This window comes from Nannospalax galili, unplaced genomic scaffold, assembly GCF_000622305.1.
Source record: "Nannospalax galili isolate Female #2095 unplaced genomic scaffold, S.galili_v1.0 scaffold318, whole genome shotgun sequence".
Classification (NCBI taxonomy): domain Eukaryota; kingdom Metazoa; phylum Chordata; class Mammalia; order Rodentia; family Spalacidae; genus Nannospalax; species Nannospalax galili.
In genome coordinates this window covers 4,182,239-4,205,001 of record NW_008341889.1, presented here as the reverse complement: position 1 = coordinate 4,205,001, position 22,763 = coordinate 4,182,239, and the positions used below count along the sequence as shown (strand labels likewise).

At 42.9% G+C, this 22,763-nt stretch overlaps 1 protein-coding gene across 2 annotated transcripts in view; it reads left to right on the top strand.

Annotated features, from left to right (window-relative positions):
- The window catches only part of Txk (TXK tyrosine kinase), a 58,992-nt gene extending 45,145 nt beyond the window's left edge, over positions 1-13,847 (top strand). The window contains exons 11-14 of one of the 2 annotated variants that reach the window (XM_008837715.3): positions 5,626-5,690; positions 6,769-6,887; positions 8,995-9,152; positions 13,304-13,847. In XM_008837715.3, coding sequence (XP_008835937.1) covers positions 5,626-5,690; positions 6,769-6,887; positions 8,995-9,152; positions 13,304-13,372 — 411 coding nt within the window. In that variant the 3' untranslated portion in view covers positions 13,373-13,847. The remainder of the gene's footprint in view (positions 1-5,625; positions 5,691-6,768; positions 6,888-8,994; positions 9,153-13,303) is intronic. The other variant, XM_017799251.2, reaches the window with a different exon arrangement.
- The last annotated feature ends 8,916 nt before the right edge of the window (positions 13,848-22,763 follow it).

The window sequence follows — 22,763 nt, the reverse complement described above, 5'->3', positions numbered from 1 at the left end:
ATTGACCCCATTAATCTTTGGTTATACTTTCCTTTTGGGTGTTTAAGGCCACTTGTAGGGTCAGCTTAATTTGAGAATATTTTTCTATTCATGTAATTTGTTGTGAAGATTAAATTATTAATATTATTAAATTTATTGTGAAAGGGACTGGAGAGATGGCACAGTGGTTAAGAACATGGGCTGCTCTTGCAGAAGACCCGGATTTGAATCCCAGAATCCACATGGTAGCTAACAACAGCCCATAACTCCAGTTCCAGGGAATCCAAGACCCTCTTCTGCCCTCTGCAGGCATTGCACGACACAGGTGTACTTACATAAATGCAAGCATAACACTCACACACAGAAAATAAAAATAAATAATTTAAAATTATTGTGAAAGATTAATTAATTTTTTTGCAGTGTTGGGGATTAAACCTAGGGTCTTGTACATACTAAGCCTGTGCTCTATCATTGAGTTATATCCCTTGCCCATGTAACTTTATTTTTAATTGACTTTTAATGCTGTAACCAAGTAAGATTTTACTCTAAGCATGCCTTGAACTAGTTAACTACCTAACCAACCAGCTAACTACAATGATCTTTCCATGTCTTCTCTTCCTCATGCCTTCATTTTCTTTCTTTATTCTTTCTTTTCTGTTACCCTTCTTCCTTTCAGTCAGAATGGAACTCCAGTAGTCAAATTTGTACCAAGTATCTAGTCTATGCTGAGCCATCTGCTAGACCCTGGAGGTACAGCAGTGAAGAAATGGTTTCTGTGATTCATACCCAGGGGTGAAGCTGCCCCATGTGCAGGTGGTTTGCTTATAACAGTGTTGCAAGAGTATTGTTGGCATTGATGATGGAGACTAGAAACGTCCAATCACTCTGCTCTGTAATGCTCAGAACTTGCCTGTTTAGAATGTCCTAACCCAAGCTAAATGCCAGTTGCTCTGCTCCCTGACTGTGTTATCTCACCTTCACTGGCACCTCCTGACCATTGCATGTTTGTTCAGGATGCTTACACTATTCTCCTGCATTTCATTTAAAGAGATCAATTTCAACTCAAATGAGAATTTGACAATTCTATATGAAATCCCTAATAGTGTCACTTAGAAATAACCCTCATACCCAGAATGATCATGTTACAGCCTGGATTATCTGGGGGAGAGGTAGGAGGCATAGTCACAACCCATTCCAGCACACCGTGGGAAATGTACTTATCTTGCCTTTGACTGAGAAAACTCATGGTGTTTATTATTTACTGCTTCTTGTACTGGTTAATTATTTATGTTTCTACATGAATACTGTACTCTGAACACCTTGAGATCAAGGCCTAGATTCCTGAGATTGCAGCACAACATGATAAGATTATGGCTCACAGAGCAAAGGTTCTCAGACTTCAACTTTACTGTGTGGTAGAATCACCTGAGAGCTTTGTGAAAAATCGCAACACCCAGATCGTGCCCCAGACTAGTGAAATCAGAATTGCTGAGGATGAAAGTAAGGGCATCAATACGGTCTGAGTCCAGGCTGCAAGTCACTACAACTGTGATCCTGGGAAAGCTTCTTAACTGGTGAAGTGGTGTTCACTGCAGCACCTCCCTCATACAGGTCTAGTGGGAGGACTACATGAACTAGTGTGTACAATCACAAAACTGTGCCTGTCCCACATAGAGCTCTGCATGCTATTGCTATCACAGAGGCATTGGGGATGTTGGGCAAGGTGTTGTCCTTTCCCTGATAATTCCAAGTTATTGTGGAGCATGATATCATCATAAAAGGCATGGTCATCTGTGGTAAGGACCACGCCCATGTCCTGTAGGACGTCTCAACCCCATAAGTTACGGGGAACTTCTGCTACTATGGGGGTAACTGTGCCCTGGTTCCCATCCAAGTCCTTCCAATATACTGGACGTGTGACCAGCTTAGTACTTGTGTGCCGCCAACTTCTTTTATTGGCGGGCCTGGCCTGTATTTCCAATGAGGGAATTTAAGGGATTCAATTTCTGATATAATGGTGACATCCGCCCCTGTGTCTACTAGACCCTTTATGGCAGTTCCATCTAGGGACAGGGTCACTAGTGGGGAGTGGTTGTGATTGGGAGAGTCCATAATATCTGTCTCGTTTCCCCTCTTGTGGACAGGGCTGAGGGCCGCCCCAGTGGAGTTTAAAGAAGCCGAGTCTGGTTGAGGCTGTGACCTACAGTCTTTAACCCAATGGAACCCTCTTTTGCACTTAGGGCAGCGAGTCTTGGGCAGTGGCTATGAAAGTGGCCAAGCCTCCCCACAGTTCCAGCAGCCTTCCTGTGCGTCAAAGTGGGCAGGTTTTCCTTGTGACAAAAGAGTCTCCAAGGAGGTGGTCAAAGCCTCAGTAGGGCCCGCCCTAGGGTCTAAGTCTCTAGTAGCAAGTAACCATTTGTGAATGTTATCGTTGTGGACAGGCGTGATAGCATTATGAGTAGGGATGTTTAGTCCCTCCCAAGTTAATTGTTTGATAAGCACCTCTCGGGTGGGTCCAGACTCTACCCTCTGCTCTGCTGCCTCAGTGACACGGGTAAGGAAGTCCGTGAAGGACTCTCCTGACTGTTTAATCAAATTACAGAAAAAGAGTTGTGGATCACAGGGGGAGCAACATTTAAGGGCCTTAAAGGCCAAGTCAGAAACTTGTTGAAAATAGGCACGGAGGCCAATAGTAGACTGGGAGATGGGTTCAGTATATTGTCCATGTCCCAAGAGCATGTCCAACTTAATGTTGAGGCCATATTGGAGATTTAGGCATGCCTGGTTTTCAGCCTGATCGTCATAGGCTTCGTACCAGTTTAGAAAGACTGAGGGTTCTAAGACTGCCTTTAGTAACTTATACAAGTCATAGTGGTTTTGTAAGCGTAAGGACCACTGGCGAAGAACCTGTTTGAAATATGGGGAGTCAGGGCCCAATTGCTCAGCTGCCTTGTGGATAAGAATGAAGTCAGTGAGTGGAGTGGACAGCCATGGACGCCGCGCCGCATTGGGGCCAATGTTAACCGGAAATGTGGACAAAGGCAGGTGAGGCTTTAAGGAGGGCAGTCTAGGAGGGAGGGGCACATTAGCAGGGGAAGAGGCTGGATGGTTACTGTCGGGGGAGAGAGTAACTCCTTCCATGGGTATCGGGGTGGGGGAATTTCTGGGCATGGTAGCTCTAGGAGAGTATCCTGAGATATAGGCAAAGGAACTCCTTCCTTATTGGAAGTGGGCGCAGAGGCTGCGTCCACCTCCAGGTCCGGGGGGGTCTGGGAGGTCCTGGGTCGAGGTAATAGCCAGATCTACACTAGACTGCTCCTGGCAGTGTTTGTTGTGGGCCGAGATGACTTCCTCAGGAGAGGAGGATTTAAGGCTAGTAATGATGGCTAGGAGGATCGATATGAATGATGCGGGGTGAGTGATCCCTGACCCGATCTCCCTTTTCTGGGCCAGGAAAAGGACCCTCATCCACGTGTCAGGGTCCCACATGTTTTCAGGGGAGACCCATGGAGCCAAATTAGTGGCTTCATCCCAAAAGTGTTCGATATCTTTTGGTTTCACTTTCAACCCTCTGGTTTTAAGGAACACCTTGAGTGCTGCCGTTTGTGGTTCCCTGCATTGTGGTGGTAAATTGCCCATTGTGGGAGGGTCTCGCGAAGGGGAATTTGCCCCAAAAGTAGAAAACAAGGGTGACTACCAAGAGGGCACAAAGGAAGCAAAGAAGCACCGTGAGCCACTCGGATGTAAACCGCCCCAACATGTAAAGGTGTATCGGATCCAAATGTCTTATGCTCAGTGAGGGACTTCTGGAGGCCGTGACACCTCCAGCTGTATGCTCACACGGTGTCTCCAGGACAGGCAACAGGGTGACCTGAAGCCTGGGCTCTGAGTTTGGGGTGGATCAGCCCTATGTGAACTCACCGGGACAAGCCAAGAGGGGGGAGGTGCTGACGTGGGCTTTGGGACCACACGGTGGAGTGTGCCTCCCTGATCTAACAAACTAGTCCAATGATAAAGATGACAGACAGGGTGGAGGGGACAGAGGAGGGGGCTACTCACCCTTGAGTGGCTGAAGAAACAGACAAATCCAGGGGCCTACTTACTGAACAAACCGAGGTTCTGAGTGTCACCAACACCGTGGGCAGGAGTCCCTGTTCGGGCGCCAGGTGTTGTGGGTTCGCCTCAAGCCAGCTGTGAAGACCCTGACCTGGATCAGGTCCCCTGCCGATTCGGGGGGCAAGAGGCGCGGAGTCACGACACACAGACCCTGGGAGTCGGGTAGAAGCAAGCACTAGGCGAGGTGCTGCAGGCTTGTTTAATGCAGGAGGGGGCAGGCCGTATACTTCCCTTTTCTCTGCCCCCAAGTCCCTTTAGTCAGCATATTGTTTTCTGATTGGTCTGCACCATGCAGTCTGTCAGCAGTCACTGGGCTCATGAGCAGGGTATGGAGGAGTGGGCTTCTTTTGGTGGGCTATTTGTGGACCAAGAAGTGAAGTGAATTCTCGCTGAATCCCAGGGGTCTGGATCTGCGCCATCTTTGGAGGCCTCCTGCTACACACAGTAGTCCACTTCTCGCTTCACATTCCCCAGTGAAGCTGTTGAACCAGTTCTGAATGGATGAATATGTTTCTGTTCCACATCGCTCACTTTCCTGACCTCTGCAGGCTTCTGTCCTGACAAGGAATAGAATCTAAACCCAGTGGTTCAACAGCCCTGGTCATCCTGTTTGCTCTGGGTAGCTTCATAAGGCCTTCCTGCCTTTAATTTTTTCCCTTTTTCTGATCATTTTCTTTATATTTTATTTATTTACTTACATGCCACATGAATTATATCAACTCACAATGAGTCATTTTCTTATTGGGAGATTTTCTTGTTCTTTGTATTTGAGATCATGGCTGTCACTTGCTGGTATCTTCCAAACTGGCTCCTTCTGGCCTGCTATTTTAAGCTTCTTGCTTTTGTGACTGGATTCATTGAACCTCACATTAGATGAAAAGAAAAGAATTCTACAAGACAGCTTATCTGTTTGAGGTTAAATACACAAAATGATGATTTTTCTCTATAACTTGCTAAAAATGGGTTATCTGGACATCAGCTACATATCTCTGCATATATTTAGTTCATTGTGGTAACAAAGAAATATGAAATTATCACTATAAATAGTTCCAGTTGCTAAAGGAAGAGTTTTAACATGTCATTTCTTAATTCTTATTACCTACTAGAGAGCTCAAAGATATGAAGTGGTTCTATCTTGTCTGTCATACATTTTGGGCTTTCTTCATTTCAGTTAAAAATATATGTTAAGGTATTTTATACCAAAATTCTTGGTTTATCATCTGTTAGACTAAACTAATCCTCATATTTACCAAGAATATGTCTAGAAAAAGATTAAATATTTTAAAAGTATTAATATTCATTTTTAGTTTTTTTCCCATTTTTAGTTTTTTAAATCACATTGAAGCATTGTTAAGGCTCTTAGCACACAAGTGGACCATTAAGCCATATACATCACTGATGTGTATCACCATGAAAGTCATGTGGCTGTGAGAGAGGAAATTTGGGGCCAAATAAACTAAGGAAAAGGAGAATAGAAACCTTGAAAGAAAATCTTGCTGTCCAACTTTGATTCTTTTCTTCTTTCTATAGGCGGCAAGGAATTGTTTGGTCAGTTCTACCTGTGTAGTAAAGATTTCAGACTTTGGGATGACAAGGTATGTGATTCCTATATCCATATGCTTTTCTTGGTGATAAGAGGGAGTTTTGTTGCAGTTTTTAAAGAACACTCCATTCATTCATTCATTCATTCATTCAGTGTGTGTGCGCGCATGCGTGCGTGTGTGTGTGAGTGCGTGTGTGCGCACGCGCTCAGGCATGCCTCAGTGTGTGTGTGTGTGTAGGTCAGAGGACAACTCGCAGGAATCAGTTCTCCGCTTCCATGTTTGGGTTCTGGGGATCAAACTCAGGTTGTCAGGCTCAGCAGCAAGAGTTACCCACTGAGCCATCTTACTAGCCAAATCCTGTTGAAGGTGCTACTGGCTCTGCCTTTCCACTCTGAGAGAAATGTCCTTGTGGGGAAGGTGTCTGCATGGGAACTGTCCATGTGGTTGCATGGCTCAGTGACCCATCTTGGATTTCAGGACATGTGCTCGTTTTACCTGTGAGGTGAATGTGTACCGTGCCCTATTTTTCTCATCCTCTTTTAAGTCATTGTTGACAACACTATGGGAGGTCTTAAAATGAGAGAGGATTTAACATTTTTGCTATTTTTAAAATACTGGTAGTTATTCTTGATTTGAACAAGATACACATTAAAATACACTAGCTATTTTTCACACCAGAAGTATTAAGATCACACACTTTATTTTCCCCTTTTGGGGCCATAAAAATGTAAGTGAAAGAAAATATCTAACTTCAAATCCATTCTTTTATGATACGAGTGGTCTTTTACTTGTCTTTTATCCCCTTTCTGTTGCCTTAGTTGTTAGATCGCACAGCATATTTCTTTGCAGAATTAAGAATGCACCCTAATGAACACAAATAGTGTAGTATTTTTTTAAGACTGTAGGATTGTAGTTTTCTAAGCTCTAGTGAAAATCAACACAATGAGGTATAGTTTGGGAGAGGAAAAGAATAAAGGAAATTTCACATTCTGTTAGTGAGAGAATAACGTGCAGAACACCCTTTTAGGGCAATACATCGTCTTTCAGCACATCAGAGTTCACAGAGTATTTGAAAATAACTAGATCTTGGAGGTCATTAATATAACATGCTTTGAATTTGATGATACAGGTATGTTTTGGATGATGAATATATCAGTTCTTCTGGAACCAAGTTCCCAATCAAGTGGTCCCCGCCTGAAGTTTTTCATTTCAACAAGTACAGCAGCAAGTCTGACGTCTGGTCATTTGGTCAGTACGTTTGCTGGCGCATGATTTAATACAGTGGGCAGCCATTTCTTACTAACTCTCATTTCCTAACATGATAGAGTGTTTTAAAGAGTCTTCTTTTATCTCCTTTCTGATGTATCCTGACCACCTTCAGACTGTCTTTGGCAACTGGTAGCATACACCTCCTCTCATAGCTTTGCCCTTTAAATCTTTTCCTTTCCCAGCAAGTTCTTATTGTAAAATCATAGCAGAGGGTCCACTGGTCTAGAAAGCAAACTCAGCCAACATTTCCACAGCACATAGGCTTGAAGGAAAAATGATCTAATCATTGAATGTCTAGTGTATTTAATAAACTTCACTGTTTAATTACTAAGACTCTTGACTGTTTTCCAACCATTCACTTGACAGTTTGAACTTAATACCTGGATTAAAAAAAAGTCCAAATACTTTAGATCATTCTTTCAAGGCTTATGCAATTTGTGCATGGGCTTCCTTAGGCTCTGGTTACTGATGTTTATATGGCTAATGTTCTTCACTGAGGAAGAGACACTGTAGCTCCATGTTCAGTGTGGTTAGTTCATTTGAGTTGATTTTAAAAGCATGACAACCAGTATGCAAAATCTATTAACTGTCATCCAGAGTTCCCAGGGTGGCTTCTAGGTTTACAGAGATGTTCTTTTTCTCACAAGTGTGTGACTTTGTTCTTCATAATGTTAAGGTTGTAGCATTGATCTCATTAGCTCTCCACTGGTTTATTCCCTGCATGTGACATCTAGGATCTACTAGAGAGCGATTATGTGATTACATCTTAGGGACTGTCGACGACAATGCAAAGACCTTGTCGGGTGGTTACAGAATAATTAGACTTCCTGAGCTTCACGTGTCTCTTCCTTCCTGGATAGTGAACTAGTGAACTTCATGGTTTTACATGTGTGCACATGTACGTGAAAGAGTATGTGCGTGTGTGTGTGTGTGCATACGTGTGTTTGGGTACATGTACACATGTGCACATGATGTGGAGGCCAGAGCAGAATCTTGAGTGTCACCACAGGAATGCCATCACCCTCCTTTGAGACAGGACCCCTTACTGGCCTGGAGCTCACTGACTAGGCTGACTGACTGGCCAGGGGGCTCAGGGTTTCTCTTGTTTTCACCCTGAAAGGCTAGAATTATGAGCACACACTGCCATGACAGGCATCTTTACATGGGTTCTGGGGATCAAATTCAGGTCCTCATGCTTGTCAGGCAAGCACTTTACCAACTGAGCCATCATCCCAGTCTGGATGATGAGCTTCCTCAGTAGCTGGACTGGCCTCCCCCTGGTAGCCTTGCCTGACTTTTAACCAGTAACAAATATCTGTAGAATAGTGAATAGCTACATGTATTCAAATTGGAAGTTCTTGGGGGGAGTTCCATTGATCAATCATTTTTGAGCACTTACACAGCCCCTGATAGATACAGTAGGACTCTACCAGTCAGACTAGCCTCTCAGTGAGCAGGTGCCATCTGATGGATGGGGAACTTCTGGCTTCAGCAGGCAGCAGAGGCTCACACAAATCTGTCATTTTCTGTGGAAGAACAAAAAGGTCTATTAAAAAATTTTACTCATTATTTTTATTTTATGTGTAAGAGCGTATTGCCTGAATGCATGTAAGTGCATTTAGTGCTTACGGAGGTCAGAAGAGGGCGTCAGATTCCCTGAAACGAGTTACAAATGGTTGTTGGCCACCACATGGGTCCTGGGAACTGAACCAGGGTCCTCTGCAACAGCAGCCAGTGCACGTAACTATTCAGCCATCTCTCTAGCCCCTAGAAAGGCCTATTGATTTGAGGGGTGGGGACAGAAGTAGTACTTAGAAATCAAGATGCTGCTGCAGTCTCTGCTATAGGGAAGGTCAAGACAAATGCAGAAGGCAAGGGATACTTTCCACTGTGATTATTTTCAAAGTACAGTTCTCTTAAAAACTCAGGTGCACACACTCTCCTTCCCCTCCTAGAATTGCTCTCTTTCTGGATAATTACCACTGAAAGGCTGGCAATTAACATCTTGTAATTTGAAGCGAATTGTTGTTTTGGTTCTAAGCGACAGTTTCTCTCTAATTTCATTTCTGTGTGTTTTCTTTTTCAGGAGTTCTAATGTGGGAAGTTTTTACAGAAGGAAAAATGCCTTTTGAAAATAAGTCAAATCTGCAAGTAGTGGAAGCCATTTCCAAAGGCTTCCGGCTATACCGTCCTTACTTGGCCCCCATGTCCATATATGAAGTTATGTACAGTTGCTGGCATGAGGTAGGTCTTCATTATTCTCCTGGCTGAAGCCCCAGCGCCTGACAGTCATTGAGCATCACCATTACGGAGTTGCCTGTTCTATAGCCGTGACCCTGAGAAGTCAGGGCATCATTTTTATAAGAAACTCCTATCCCAGAATCCATTTTGTTCTTTACAATGGACTTTCAGCTGAGGAGCTCAGTTTTCAGTTCTTAACTAAGGTCGGTTCTTGCAGAAACTCTTGATGTTACTAAATCCTCAGAGATTAGATGATTTATTGTCTTGAAGAGCCGATGGTGGAGCTAAGGGCTGAACCTAGGTTTTTGAACTTTCCTATTGAACAAGAAGGGTGCTGTTTTATTTACTGCACTCAACTTTCATTTGCCTTGATTTTCAAGTCTTAAAAGCAATGGGTTTCATCTCTCCATAGCACTTACGACTCCTGATAGAGAGATTAAACCAAAATAGGAATTGAAGGAGGACTGTTCTGGGAACCACCGTTCAGGCAATCATCTCTTGGGAGCCCAGTTTCTCCTTTCGTTGAAATGCCAAGATCAAAAATCAAGCTAGAGCGTTTTCTGTGCCACTCTCGCTTTTCTGGGCACTGATTCAGCAAAGTCCTCCTGTTCTCATCAGACTGATTTTGAGAGCCTCTCTCTATTTGTAACTAACAGGCTTAGCCCAGAAAAAAAATCACAGCTTGGTGAGGGGTTTCCTCCTGCCAGAAAGAAAAAAAATGCATCACTTGACTTCCAGTCCACAAACCCTAGAAAGCCAGTATTTCAAGAGTGATAGGGTTGTTCACATACCAGGGTATTATTTAATTTATGATGATCCCTGGTGGATGAAGATAGTCATGATTAATTGCTCCACAAGGAATCTTGAAAGACATAGAAAACTGTTAAGTAAGCTGTTAAGTAGCAACAGCTGTTTTAGGAGCGTCTTTGCATTCCTTTGACAATATAAATGGATCAGAACATACAGATGGTGGTTTTGATGGTTTTGACTTAGAATTTCCCAACTTTTTAATGCTAGGAAGCTCCATGTATTTCAAAGACAACACATTTCGGGTGTTGAATTTTGATCTTTTCCTTGGCTAACACTATGAGGTGAGGAGCACTCTTGGAATACAGGGAAAGGGCTGAAGCTCCCTGCCAGCTACAGATCATAAGAATGAACAACTGATTCCTGGCAACTGTGTTGCTAAGCTTTGATGTTTGGTAGGTAGGTGTATAAAAATGCATCTTTAGCTTATGATATTTTCAATTTTGAACAGGTTTATTGGGAGGTGCTGTAATACTTTGAGAGCATCAACAAACATGCAAGTGCATAGAACATTTACTGATAATTTATATATTAATACATGTGGATCTGAGACAGGAGAACGGAAAACAGGATGATCACAGAAAGCCCAACAAATGAACTTAGTTTAAAATTGCAGTCAGAAAGCTAAAACAATGCTTTGGGTATATAAACTAATATGTTCGCAAAAGTTGATTTGCCTGTTACTTTGCACCACAGCTTGGGTGTCTTTAGACTCAAAAAATATTGGGCTGGGCATGGTAGTGCACACCTTTAATCCCAGCACTTGGGAGGCAGAGGTGGGCAGAGATCAAGGCCAGCCTGGTCTACATAGCGAGTTCCAGGCCAGCTGGGGCTACAGGGAGACCCTGTCTTGGGGTTGCGAGAGAGAGAGAGAGAGAGAGAGAGAGAGAGAGAGAGAGAGAGAGATCCTGTGGGGTCACTGAGATGGCCCAGATGGCTATGCAAGTCTGGTGACCAGAGTTTGGACCTGGAACCCATGTGAAGGCAAAAGGAGAGAGCTAACTCCTGGGAGTTGTCTTCTGACCTCCTCACATGCACTGTGGCATGCATGTACCCTTACACATACAAACACACATGATAATAACAAAATTTAAAAATATTATGTCACTACATATGTTAAACCTATGTTAGTGATTCTACCTGTAGAACTTCAACCTGTTCAAAAAGCTCCACAGTTTATACTTGGAGTCTCCGTGAGGATTATCACATATGCTTACGTTGTCTTCTACCTGCCCCATTTTGTCTTCTCTTCACTTTGCTTGCTTTCTTTCTCTTCTTTTCTTTTCATTCCTTTTCTCTTCTTTTGAGATAGGGTCTTATACAGCCTAGGCTATCCTCAAATTCACTATGTAGCTGAGGGTAGCCTTGAACTCCTGATCCTCCTGCATCTACCTCCCAAGTTCTAGGATTACAGATGTGTGCTACCACACCTGACTCTCTTTTTCTTTTCCCTGAGGCCTTCTGTTGGTAAGCACTAAAGGGTGGGCTCTCCCCGATAGCATAGCTGGCAGTGACCTCTGTGCAAAGCAGTAGTCTCTGTGATTAGCTGTAATTCCTGTGGATTCCAATGATACCAACAGTGCCATATCCTCTTCCTCAAGGAGCCAAAGCCAAACCACATGCAATAGTAAAACAGGAAGGAAGGATGCTCTGATTGCTGCCTCCACAGCTTGGGGTTTGCTTGGCTGTGCTCCAAGAGCTACAAAGTCTCTTATAAAAACATGTGTTTTGCTTTCTGTGTGAAATCCTTCCTTCTAGTGGAGATCAGCATAGTAAACAACTGGAGCTAAACTTGGAGGCCTGACCCACTAAATTCCCCCAGTTTTTCCTTGATGTTATGCATGTCAAATAATATAAAGTCAGCTCTAGGATGGTGCTGCTAGTACTTTCTGCAGTAGCGGAAATAGTCTATGTGTGCAGTGTCCAGTAGCCACCTTTGGCTATTGAGGATTTGAAAAGTGGCTAGTGTGAGAGAGAGAGAGAGAGAGAGAGAGAGAGAGAGAGAGAGAGAGATCCTGTGGGGTCACTGAGATGGCCCAGATGGCTATGCAAGTCTGGTGACCAGAGTTTGGACCTGGAACCCATGTGAAGGCAAAAGGAGAGAGCTAACTCCTGGGAGTTGTCTTCTGACCTCCTCACATGCACTGTGGCATGCATGTACCCTTACACATACAAACACACATGATAATAACAAAATTTAAAAATATTATGTCACTACATATGTTAAACCTATGTTAGTGATTCTACCTGTAGAACTTCAACCTGTTCAAAAAGCTCCACAGTTTATACTTGGAGTCTCCGTGAGGATTATCACATATGCTTACGTTGTCTTCTACCTGCCCCATTTTGTCTTCTCTTCACTTTGCTTGCTTTCTTTCTCTTCTTTTCTTTTCATTCCTTTTCTCTTCTTTTGAGATAGGGTCTTATACAGCCTAGGCTATCCTCAAATTCACTATGTAGCTGAGGGTAGCCTTGAACTCCTGATCCTCCTGCATCTACCTCCCAAGTTCTAGGATTACAGATGTGTGCTACCACACCTGACTCTCTTTTTCTTTTCCCTGAGGCCTTCTGTTGGTAAGCACTAAAGGGTGGGCTCTCCCCGATAGCATAGCTGGCAGTGACCTCTGTGCAAAGCAGTAGTCTCTGTGATTAGCTGTAATTCCTGTGGATTCCAATGATACCAACAGTGCCATATCCTCTTCCTCAAGGAGCCAAAGCCAAACCACATGCAATAGTAAAACAGGAAGGAAGGATGCTCTGATTGCTGCCTCCACAGCTTGGGGTTTGCTTGGCTGTGCTCCAAGAGCTACAAAGTCTCTTATAAAAACATGTGTTTTGCTTTCTGTGTGAAATCCTTCCTTCTAGTGGAGATCAGCATAGTAAACAACTGGAGCTAAACTTGGAGGCCTGACCCACTAAATTCCCCCAGTTTTTCCTTGATGTTATGCATGTCAAATAATATAAAGTCAGCTCTAGGATGGTGCTGCTAGTACTTTCTGCAGTAGCGGAAATAGTCTATGTGTGCAGTGTCCAGTAGCCACCTTTGGCTATTGAGGATTTGAAAAGTGGCTAGTGTGATTGCAGTTCTTCAGTCACAGTTCTTAACTGAAATATTTCTTTTTAATTCACTTAAATAGTCACATGTAGCTGATGTGTGCAGCTCTAGCTGTTTTATTTTCACAGTGCCTCGCTCATATACAAATCATGCCACTGTTCATCAGCCAAGAAGCATTGCTCTTCAGTTCGTGCAGAACCAGCATGGGTCAAGGTTTCTGTCTCCAAGTTCTGCAAGCTGATGTCAGAGTGAGTAGTGCACTGAGCTGATCATCTCCCTTTCCCTTTTCCAGAACCCTAAAGGCCGTCCGACATTTGCAGAGCTGCTTCAGGTTCTCACAGAGATTGCAGAAATCTGGTGACCTGAAATGGAAAACTGAACCAGAGGGTCATCGTGCAAAAGTGTCATAGAGGAGATCATGGGTGACACCAGTGATGGGGAGTTTAGAGTTGCTAACTCTTGGCTGGAGAGCGAAGATCACAGGCTTTCACACTGATTTCAACTAAAGACTATTCTGGTCATAGTTTTTCTGCATGTGTGAGAGGGACTTCCAAACTATACACTGAAAATCTTTCGCATCCCATGTGTGAAAGGAAATGGGTTCCACATCAGCTTTCCCAATGACTTCTTCATGACAGTCACCTTCAGAACCCTTGAGGATACATGAAAACCTGATACTTCACAAGGCCAAAGAAACTTGTTTCCTGAGGAGAACTGACATTCCACTCTTGAGTGGTCCATGCATACAAGAGAAAATTAGATTCAGCCAACTCAGAGTAAAAAGGCCTCCCCCACAGAGTTTCATGCTTTGGGGCTGTAAAAATCTTTATAGAAAACATACCTTGAAGAACCAATGTGGACATTTTGGAGATGTCTTTTAGAATCTTTCCATATGTTATTTAATAAACTCTTTTGGTCCATACATCTGATTATTTGGGGTACCATTTCTATCATCCTAACTTTAAACACTGTTGAATAATGAAACCAAAGCTTCTCTTTGAACATACCTGACTGACACTTCTATTTCTAATGGTTCCCATTGTCAAGGAAATTCAGACTCCTCTTTCAATTCTGGTATTTCATCCTTTGTATATATGAGATAGGACAACGTTAAGACATCTTATTTCATCATAACAACTGTCTCCTGTACTTTCTGTAAGATGACTCATTCTTTCCAAAAGAGGAGGCCACAAGAAGATGTCCAAATGTGACATTAAGCTGTGATTTCTGGTCTAGGATTTTAATTCAAATGAAACAATCAACTGTCATTGTTAAATCTTAGTTTCTTATGCGCTAGGAATTGATTGGAAATTAACTTTTCTCATTCTGAGTACTTCAGAAGTCCCAGGAAAAGAAAGGTACTTTAGAAAGCACAAATATAATTACGGTGAGGTTTAGGTAGGAGCCTATTATATATGAATGGTCTCAACCTGCAGGATGGTTGCAAGAGAATAAACTTTATTATCTTCATTAGAGTATATGTTGCTAATGATGTTTAAATTGTATCTGCCACTTGGGTCTGGAGAGATGGAGAGAGTTACGAGTACTGGCTGCTTTTGCAGAGGACCTGGATTTGATTCCCAGCACACACATGGCAGCTAACAACCATCTATAACTCCAGTTCCAGGGGATCTGACACCCTTTTCTGTCCTTCCTGGGCATTGCATGACATGGGTGCACTTACATACATGCAGGCAATACACACATACACATAAAAAATAAAAATACAATGAATAGAATATTAACAAAAATAATGTCTGCCACTCCAAGGATGGTATCTTTGAGTATCAAAGAGCTCAGTAGAGAGGCATTATTTCCATTATTTCCAATGAGCATCAGGTACAAGGAGAGATTTGATCATTCATGTAGTGGACTCATAAATATTTACATGAGGTACTATTTTTTGAGACGGCCACCACCTTTTTCCTGTGATTTCCATCATGGTGAGGAGAGACAGAGGCCTTTACTACTGAGACCTTCTTTCAAATAAGGCATGTGAAGTCTAGATCAAGAGGGTACAGGATTATTGAACAACCAACACTGAAGGACAGAAAACTAATAACCATCTTAAGAGTTGATCTACTATCAACACATGCAGCAAGGTACCTTTTCCAGGTTTCACTAAGCCTGAAAGTCTTCATTTCCCTAAAAGAACAAAACAAAACAAAACAAAAACAACTTAAAACCAAATAACATCTTAAAACAAAACAAGACAACAAACATCACCCAAACAGCTAAAATCTGACAGTGGGGCATTTGCCATGTCTGGAGACATACGGACAGCAGCATGGTACCCAGAGAGAAGGCCTTCTTAGGGGGTCATAGGACCCTGGCTGACTTTTGGTGACATCTTGGTGTTGGAAGAAAAACTGTAATCCTTTTAACATCAGAAAAGTTTAAGATACTTGAAAATCTATGAATAGACATTTATCATTTGCTGTCTAACTGGAAAACTTATAATTTGCTGTCTAGCTCTGTGTGTGTGTGTGTGTGTGTCTGTGTGTGTGTGTGTGTGTGTGTGTGTGTGTGTGTGTGTATGTGTTTTAAAGGAGTAAAGGCACAGGGTTGGGGGCAGGCAAGTGGATCTCTGTGAGTTTGAGGCCAGCCTGATCTACGTAGTGAGTTCTGCTGGAGAGACCCTGTCTCAAAAACAAAACAAAACAAAAAACAAAACAAAAAAAACACTAAAAAAAAAAAACCAACAAAAAAAGTAAACACATATTCTGCTGAGTGAGAACTATGTACAACTAGCCTAAATATTTATTGACATGAGACCCCTGTGGGTAGTTTGAGATGAAATAATGCAATTTTTTTTCTAGTATTGGGACTGAACTCAAGAGTCTCACACATACTAGGCAAGTGCTCTACACTGGTATAGATCACCAGCTTAGTGCAATGTTTAAATAGTTCTGTATGAGAACTGAAGCTTAGGAAGTGTTGTAGAGTCCTTTAAAAAAAAAAGTCAAAGGAGAAATAGGCAGGTCACAAGTGGAAAGAATTTGGAGGCTAAACATAAGATAAGTAAGTAAGATAAGGTCAGTAAAAATAACCTTTGGGCAAGAGACTTTTTCTTTAGTAAACATTTTGTTGGTGTTTAATACATGGCGCCACTATCACGTGGTAACATTTGACTCATAAGCAAACTCACAAGATGCATTGTATCTAGCACTAGGCTTTGTAAGATATAGGCCAGAAAATTGGGCATGCAAAGCCTCAAGTCTCTGCAAATGCCCGTCCTGTCTTGATGAAGCCTACCAGCTCTTTATGCGCATGGAGTTGGCTGACTCCTCACCTGCTCAGAGAGCATGTTTGATTGCTGGGAATGAAGCCATACTATGTAGTGTTCAACTGGATTCTAGAACTCCCTGTCCTTTGTTTCCCACTACTCATGTAGCTGACAGTTCACAGGTCTCCATCCCTCCTGTTATCCAACAGACCCCAGGATTCACAATGTAAACTACGGATGTGTGGTCAGGCATCTAACATTCCAAATTTGTCTTAACTTGGATCATTTCCAAAGACTGGTGCTGGGAGAAAGTAAAGCTAAAATTTCTTAGGCAGATCTAAGTCTTGGAGAAAAAGGGTATTGGTTTGCTATATTAACCTTGACTCATATACACAGAAAATGCACAGTGCTGGGGTTGTAGCTCTGTAAGACAGTACATGCTTAGCATGTATGAAGTGCTGTGTTCAACTGTCAGCACTGCAGAAGACTAAAAAAAAAAAAAACAAAAAACAAAAAACCAAAACAAAATAAAAACCAAACCTTAAAAAGGGAGAAGAACACAATGAATATATAGCTTTATCAATACTCACAATGTACAGATATCTGTGTACTAGATGCAGATCAAGAAGTGATATTGAGACAGCCTGAGAGTGCCTGATCTGGCCTCCATCTGGTGTAGGGGCTGAGAACTCAGTAGATCGCCTGAGAGTGCCTGAATCTGACCTCCATGTGGTGATGAAGATGTGATCCCTCAGCTGCCTGCCAGCTGCTGCCATGATGGACTCTGAGCCCTCTGGAACCATAAGCCAAATAAACTCCTTCTATAAGAAAAAAAAAAAGTGATATATCCCAGAATTCCAAGCAGCTTTCACTCCCTTTCTAAGTCACTAACCCAAGAGTAGTTAATATCCCCAATCTTCAACACCAAGGGTTAGTGTGGGCTATTTCCATCTGTCTATGAATGGAACCTTACAGTATGGCTTCCTTCACTCAGTAATACATTTGCTTGGTCCATCTATGAGTTGCATCTCATTTCCTTCCATTTCACCTTTTTGGATATCTGAATTTCTTCTAGCTTTTAAACTATTAAGATCAGTGTGACTGTGAACATTTTTCTACTGTCTTTCGGTGAAAATATGTCTATATTTTTGTTAGGCATCTGCTAAGGAATGGAATTTCAGGGCCAAACCACACATGTACATTTAGTCTTTGTAAAGTGTCAGGCAGTCTTCCTAAGTCACTCCACATCCTCAGCTATAGTCTCTGCTGGTCTTGAAAAGGGACTAAAGACTTCTAAGGATGACCTGGATCATATTGGGGTTTGTTAGTTCATCTATAGCGCAATATAATCTCTAGCTCCCTTCTTTGCTGTTACCATGGCAGTACGTTACAGCTACAATTAACTATGTTGGGGAAGACCGAATAACTTTGAGTACTAGAAAAGGAAAATATAGAAGTAGAATGCAGTACAGAAAAGGAGAATTTCACAAGAGAACTTGAAGAAGGGGATATGAAAGATGAATTTTCCATCAACTGAAGGCTGTAGCGCACAGTGCTCCCCTCTCCATGGATTTTTGTGTCTCTAATAGCCTTGCAAAGAGTCTGGTTTTATTAAATATTTGATGAGAAAGTTGATAGGCTTGGCTGAGTGAGTTTAGGGGTTAACATTAGTGACTGATGCATTGTGTGGTCTAATGGAGAAAGCAAAGGGCACTGGGAAAAGCCGATGAAGTAGCTGGAGGAAGGCACTGCCTGCTGGTTCTGACAGACCGAGGGAGAAGGGACAGCTGCATGATTACCACTGGTTGGTTATTCAGGAGAGCCTGCTGCATCATGGGTACTGTACTTGACCAGATTTTGCTGCATTTGTGGGAAGAATACAGAGTGATTTTCATATTTGGTTCTACATGATACAGGGCAAAGATCATATAAACATGTAGACGCCTGGGAGGCAGAAGAATATTCAAGCACACACTCCCCATCCTCTACTATAGATCTAAAATGTAGGGCTTGGGGTGTAGCTCAGTACAGAGTATTCACCTTGTGTGTACAGGGCCCTGGTGGGTTCTGTCCCTGGCACTGAAAAAAGAAATCTAAATCATGGGCAATACTTTGGATAACTATCAGTGATGTTTTTTCACTGATGGTGGGATAGGGTTGTTTCAATTAATTTAGCTAGATTTTGAGAGTATAGAGAACCTCTGCTAATATTTGGGGTACAGATACTTAACTTCCCAGCAGCCTGGATAATTGGGATAATGAAGGAGTTCACATTTCTGTGACCGTTTCATTCATGGAAAAAAATCAAAGCACAAGAGGTATAAGATGTTGTCTAACAGAGAGCATCAGCTGCAAATCCAGGGAAACAGGAAAAGCATGGACCAGGGTCAGGGCAAGGCCATTTCTCTGAGCCACTTCTGGAAGAATTTCTCTACTATTTCAGAGAGGAAATTGAACGTTAACTGGAAAAACGAGAGAGAGAGAGAGAGAGAGAGAGAGAGAGAGAGAGAGAGAGAGAGAGAGAGAGAGAGAGAGAGTACAGAGAGAGATACAGCGTGGAGAGAGAGAGAGAGAGAGAGAGAGAGAGAGAGAGAGAGAGAGAGTACTGGTACAGATTCCCAGTGCTCCTTGTAGGAAGTATAACATTGCTTTTGGAATCAAATTAAATCTGATTCTGTCCTTCCTTGCTACGGCTGGTGAGAAAAGCCTTTTTTGAGGAGGTGCTATGCCTGACTCCCCAGGAATGTACAAGAATCTTGAGGTTCTTGCTGCAGGACAACAGAGATGAGCGCTGGCTTGAAGGCAGCCTGCCCCAGGACTTGTGTGCTCTTTTGTTCAGTCCTTTCCCAGGTGTGGCTGTTGCTGGCATTCTGCCACCTTCAGGCATGCAAAGTCTCCTTGAGGAAGCTTCCATGCTCACAGCAGGCCCAACTGTCAGGCACTGTTTTCTGAAAAACCATTTTCTTTAGTTTTCAGCCTCTCTGCATGGTCTGGTACCGCCGTCACATTCTCAGAACAGGAAAGACTATCTTAACACTTGTTAAAAAGGTAAAGAAGTCTTTATTTAAGATGACTGCAGTAGGGATCAAGATTATTGCAGTGGGTGGGGGGAGAGAAGACCAAACTTAGCTCTGAAGACAGAAAAGACAGCTGAGGATTGGTAGCTGGTGAGAGGGATCAGTGACCCAAAGGTTACTGACAGGGAAAATCAAGGGCAAAGGGAACCTTGCCAAACTGGCGTAACCAGATTCTAACCCTTTGGTTAGATACAATTTAGGATAAGGATTTTGATATTAAGGGTGGGGATGAGGAATTTGATCAGCTATCCAGGGTGAGAGAATTCTTTGTAACCTGACATAGCAGGATTCTTGGGAAAAGCTAGGCTTAGGAAAGAGCTAAAGAGCCAGATTATAATTAGGTCAAATGACAAACTTCTGTCACCACTGATCACCTTATCTGCCTGTTTCAGGAAGCCAGCTTCTCCCTCTTTCCCTGTTTCTCTCTGAGCAATAACTTCTACTCACTCATCTTTTGTGATATCAATATTAACTACCCTCATTGGATTTAAGCTTCATCCTGGGAGGAGTGGGTGTGTTATGAAGTAGCCTAGTCCTGCAGGGTCATAAGCTCTTGTTCCCTGATGAACTTCCTATGGAAAGTCAAAGCAAACACAATGCTTTCTCTTTGTTGCTTTTCCTTTAATAACTGATCCTGTTCCTCTGCCTGAACTGTCCTTGTACTCTTTTTCCAGCGTTCCCTTGGAAATACCTTTCCAGCAATAGTAAACTTGAGGAGGAGGTGGGCTGACAGACTTTTCAGGGTTTCCTAAGGGACGGTATATGTTTGGGCCAAGGAACAGATTTCCCAATTCCTTTTGGAGAATTGGTTTTATTCTAAGCCTAGACCTGAGGGTTCTTGTAGCTCACCATTCTCAGCCTTTCATAGGAGGTTCCCAGTTTGCTGTGAGAAGAGCAACATCCTCAGCTTATAGGAGACAACTAAAAATTCTACTAGAAAATTGTGAGGGTCTGGGTCATAGCTTAGTCTGTAAAGTGCTTGTCACACAAGCAAGAGGACCAGAGTTCAAAATCCCTAGAACCTAAGTGAACAAGCCAGGCATGCTGACACGTTCATCTGTAACCCCAGTGTTGAGGAGGTGGAGACAGGAGGATTCCTGGGGTTCTCTGGTCAGCCAGCTTAGCCCTCCAGGTGAGCTGAAGGCCAATGAGAGACCCTGTCCCAAAAAAACAAGGTGGATGGTGCCTAAGGAAAGACCCCGAAGGCTGTCATCTGGCCTCCACATGTATACACACACACACACACACACACACACACACACACACACACACACACACACACACTGAATGTCCCTTTGGGGAGGGCGCAAGACTTCTTGAAGATGAGAAGCATTGATCTGGCAACAAACAGTTCCTGATTATCTTCTACCTAAACCTTGAAATTTTAAATATAATTGAGAAGGCTGAAGAAAAATCCCAGTACTATAATGAGCAGGCTCTGTGAAAGTCAAAATCTAAAAGGATTATTATTTTCATATCACGTGGGCGCTGTCCCAGTTTTCTTGAGATTGAATTCATATTCATCACTATTTCAAAATTGTGATGGATTTCAGAACTGCTACTAGATCCTCCTATTTAACCCCATAAAAACAGACATATCACAAAACACACATTAGATTTAAAATGTTTTGATACCTTTATTCCAGTGTAATTTATTTGCTTCCTAGGTCTGTGCATCTTTGTTTTGTTTTAATTTTAAAAACATTACTCCAAGAAGGACTAAAAAGACTTCATTAGACTTTCAAAGGATCCTTAGCATCAAAAGCATAAGGAAGCCCTGAGGGAAACAGGATTTATGAATCTAGAAGGATGCCTGCCAGGCCAGACACAACTGATCAGCTGTGTATTGTTGCCTTGAAAGCTCCCCCACCCCATCTCATCTGGCTAGTATACAGCTAACTCACAAATATGCATATCCGGCCAAGGTCTTTCACTATCCACTTCGCTGCTCTGCTCCTCAACTACTGTCAGGTCCCCACATCAGGTGTGGGCATTCTCTTTTTCTGCCTGTCTCGGAACACTCAGCTGCCCCTGTGTTTGGCAGCAGAGAGGGGGGCTGAAAGCCAATCTCCCCTTGCAGCCAGCCTGAGCTCTATCTCTAGATCAGCTCATCAATTTTGCTCCCCCTTCAGAGCCTCATACCCGGCTAGGTGCAGGGAGGGAGGGAGGGAGGGAGGGAGGGAGAGAGAGAGAGAGAGAGAGAGAGAGAGAGAGAGAGAGAGAGAGGGAAATCATATTTGTTTGGAGGTCAGGATGCTACTTTCAAAACAAGAAGTCCCACCAATAGTAGAAAAGAAAAAGGCAATCCAGATAGTCATTCTTGGTTATTACCACCAAAAAGGAGGTGATTTTACAATATGGGGTTAGAAAGCCAGGAAAAATGTGGTTTTTAGGATTGGGGAGAGCAGTGGTGCTCTGAAACATGACAGTGTGCTGCTCCTCCTGACCACAAACAAAAAATTATACAGCTCAGAAACTCAGTAGGGCAGCCATTCTCGTTCCTCAGGCTGCCTCTGTTAGGGTCCGTGACTCGATGGGTCCCCTCCAGATAACAAATACACGGGATTGGAGATGTAAAAATCAAGCAGAGTCTTTACTTTCCAGCCGGCTGGGGTCGACCGATTTCCCAAGACATGCAAGTCTGGTCAGAACGATCGACCCCCATTCAGTTTCAGATACAGATTATATAGGCCCACATAGTCATTACACAAAAAGCATTCCTCAGCAGACACTTTGATCAAACATCTTCTAAAAGCTATAGTTTCGGTTAAACATCTTTTCCAGGAAGGCTATGTAAGCCTGGTACAACTTCCTTCTCTTTGTTCCTTATCGGTTATCTGGTATGTGCAAACAGGCCTACAGGACACATTGTAAATCAACTGAGTCTGGGGTCCAGGGTCCAGGAAGGAGGTTTACAGCACTTCAATTCTTAGCATTTCAACTAGGTTAATCATCCATGTGTGGTAGATACAAATCAGGCAGAACAGGCAAGCTTAGCAAGTAAATCTAAATCAACATTTTAAACAGAGTTTTCTATCAAAATGCAGAGTTCTTACAGCATTCATCAAGGTATTTCATTTTTTTTTCCCAACATTCCCCCCCTTGTCTTGGTAAAACTGAGGAATCTCCCTCAGCCGACTCTACAACCTGGTGCTTCTGCCGCAGCACCAAGAGATGAACCGAGTCTATTCTTTCTTGGACAAACCTCAGCAGTCTGTTTACTATACAGGGCCCAATCGTGACAAGCAAGAGAAGGATAATTAAGGGCCCTGCAACAGCGGAGAGAAGGGTTGACACCCAAGGAGTTTGATTAAGCCAAGAGCTGAACCACCCTTGACTGGCTTCCCTTTCCATCTTTCGTTTCTCTAATCCCTCTCGTATCTTTGCCATGTTATCCTTTATTATACCTGAATGGTCTCTGTAAAAACAACATTCCTCCTTCAGGGCAA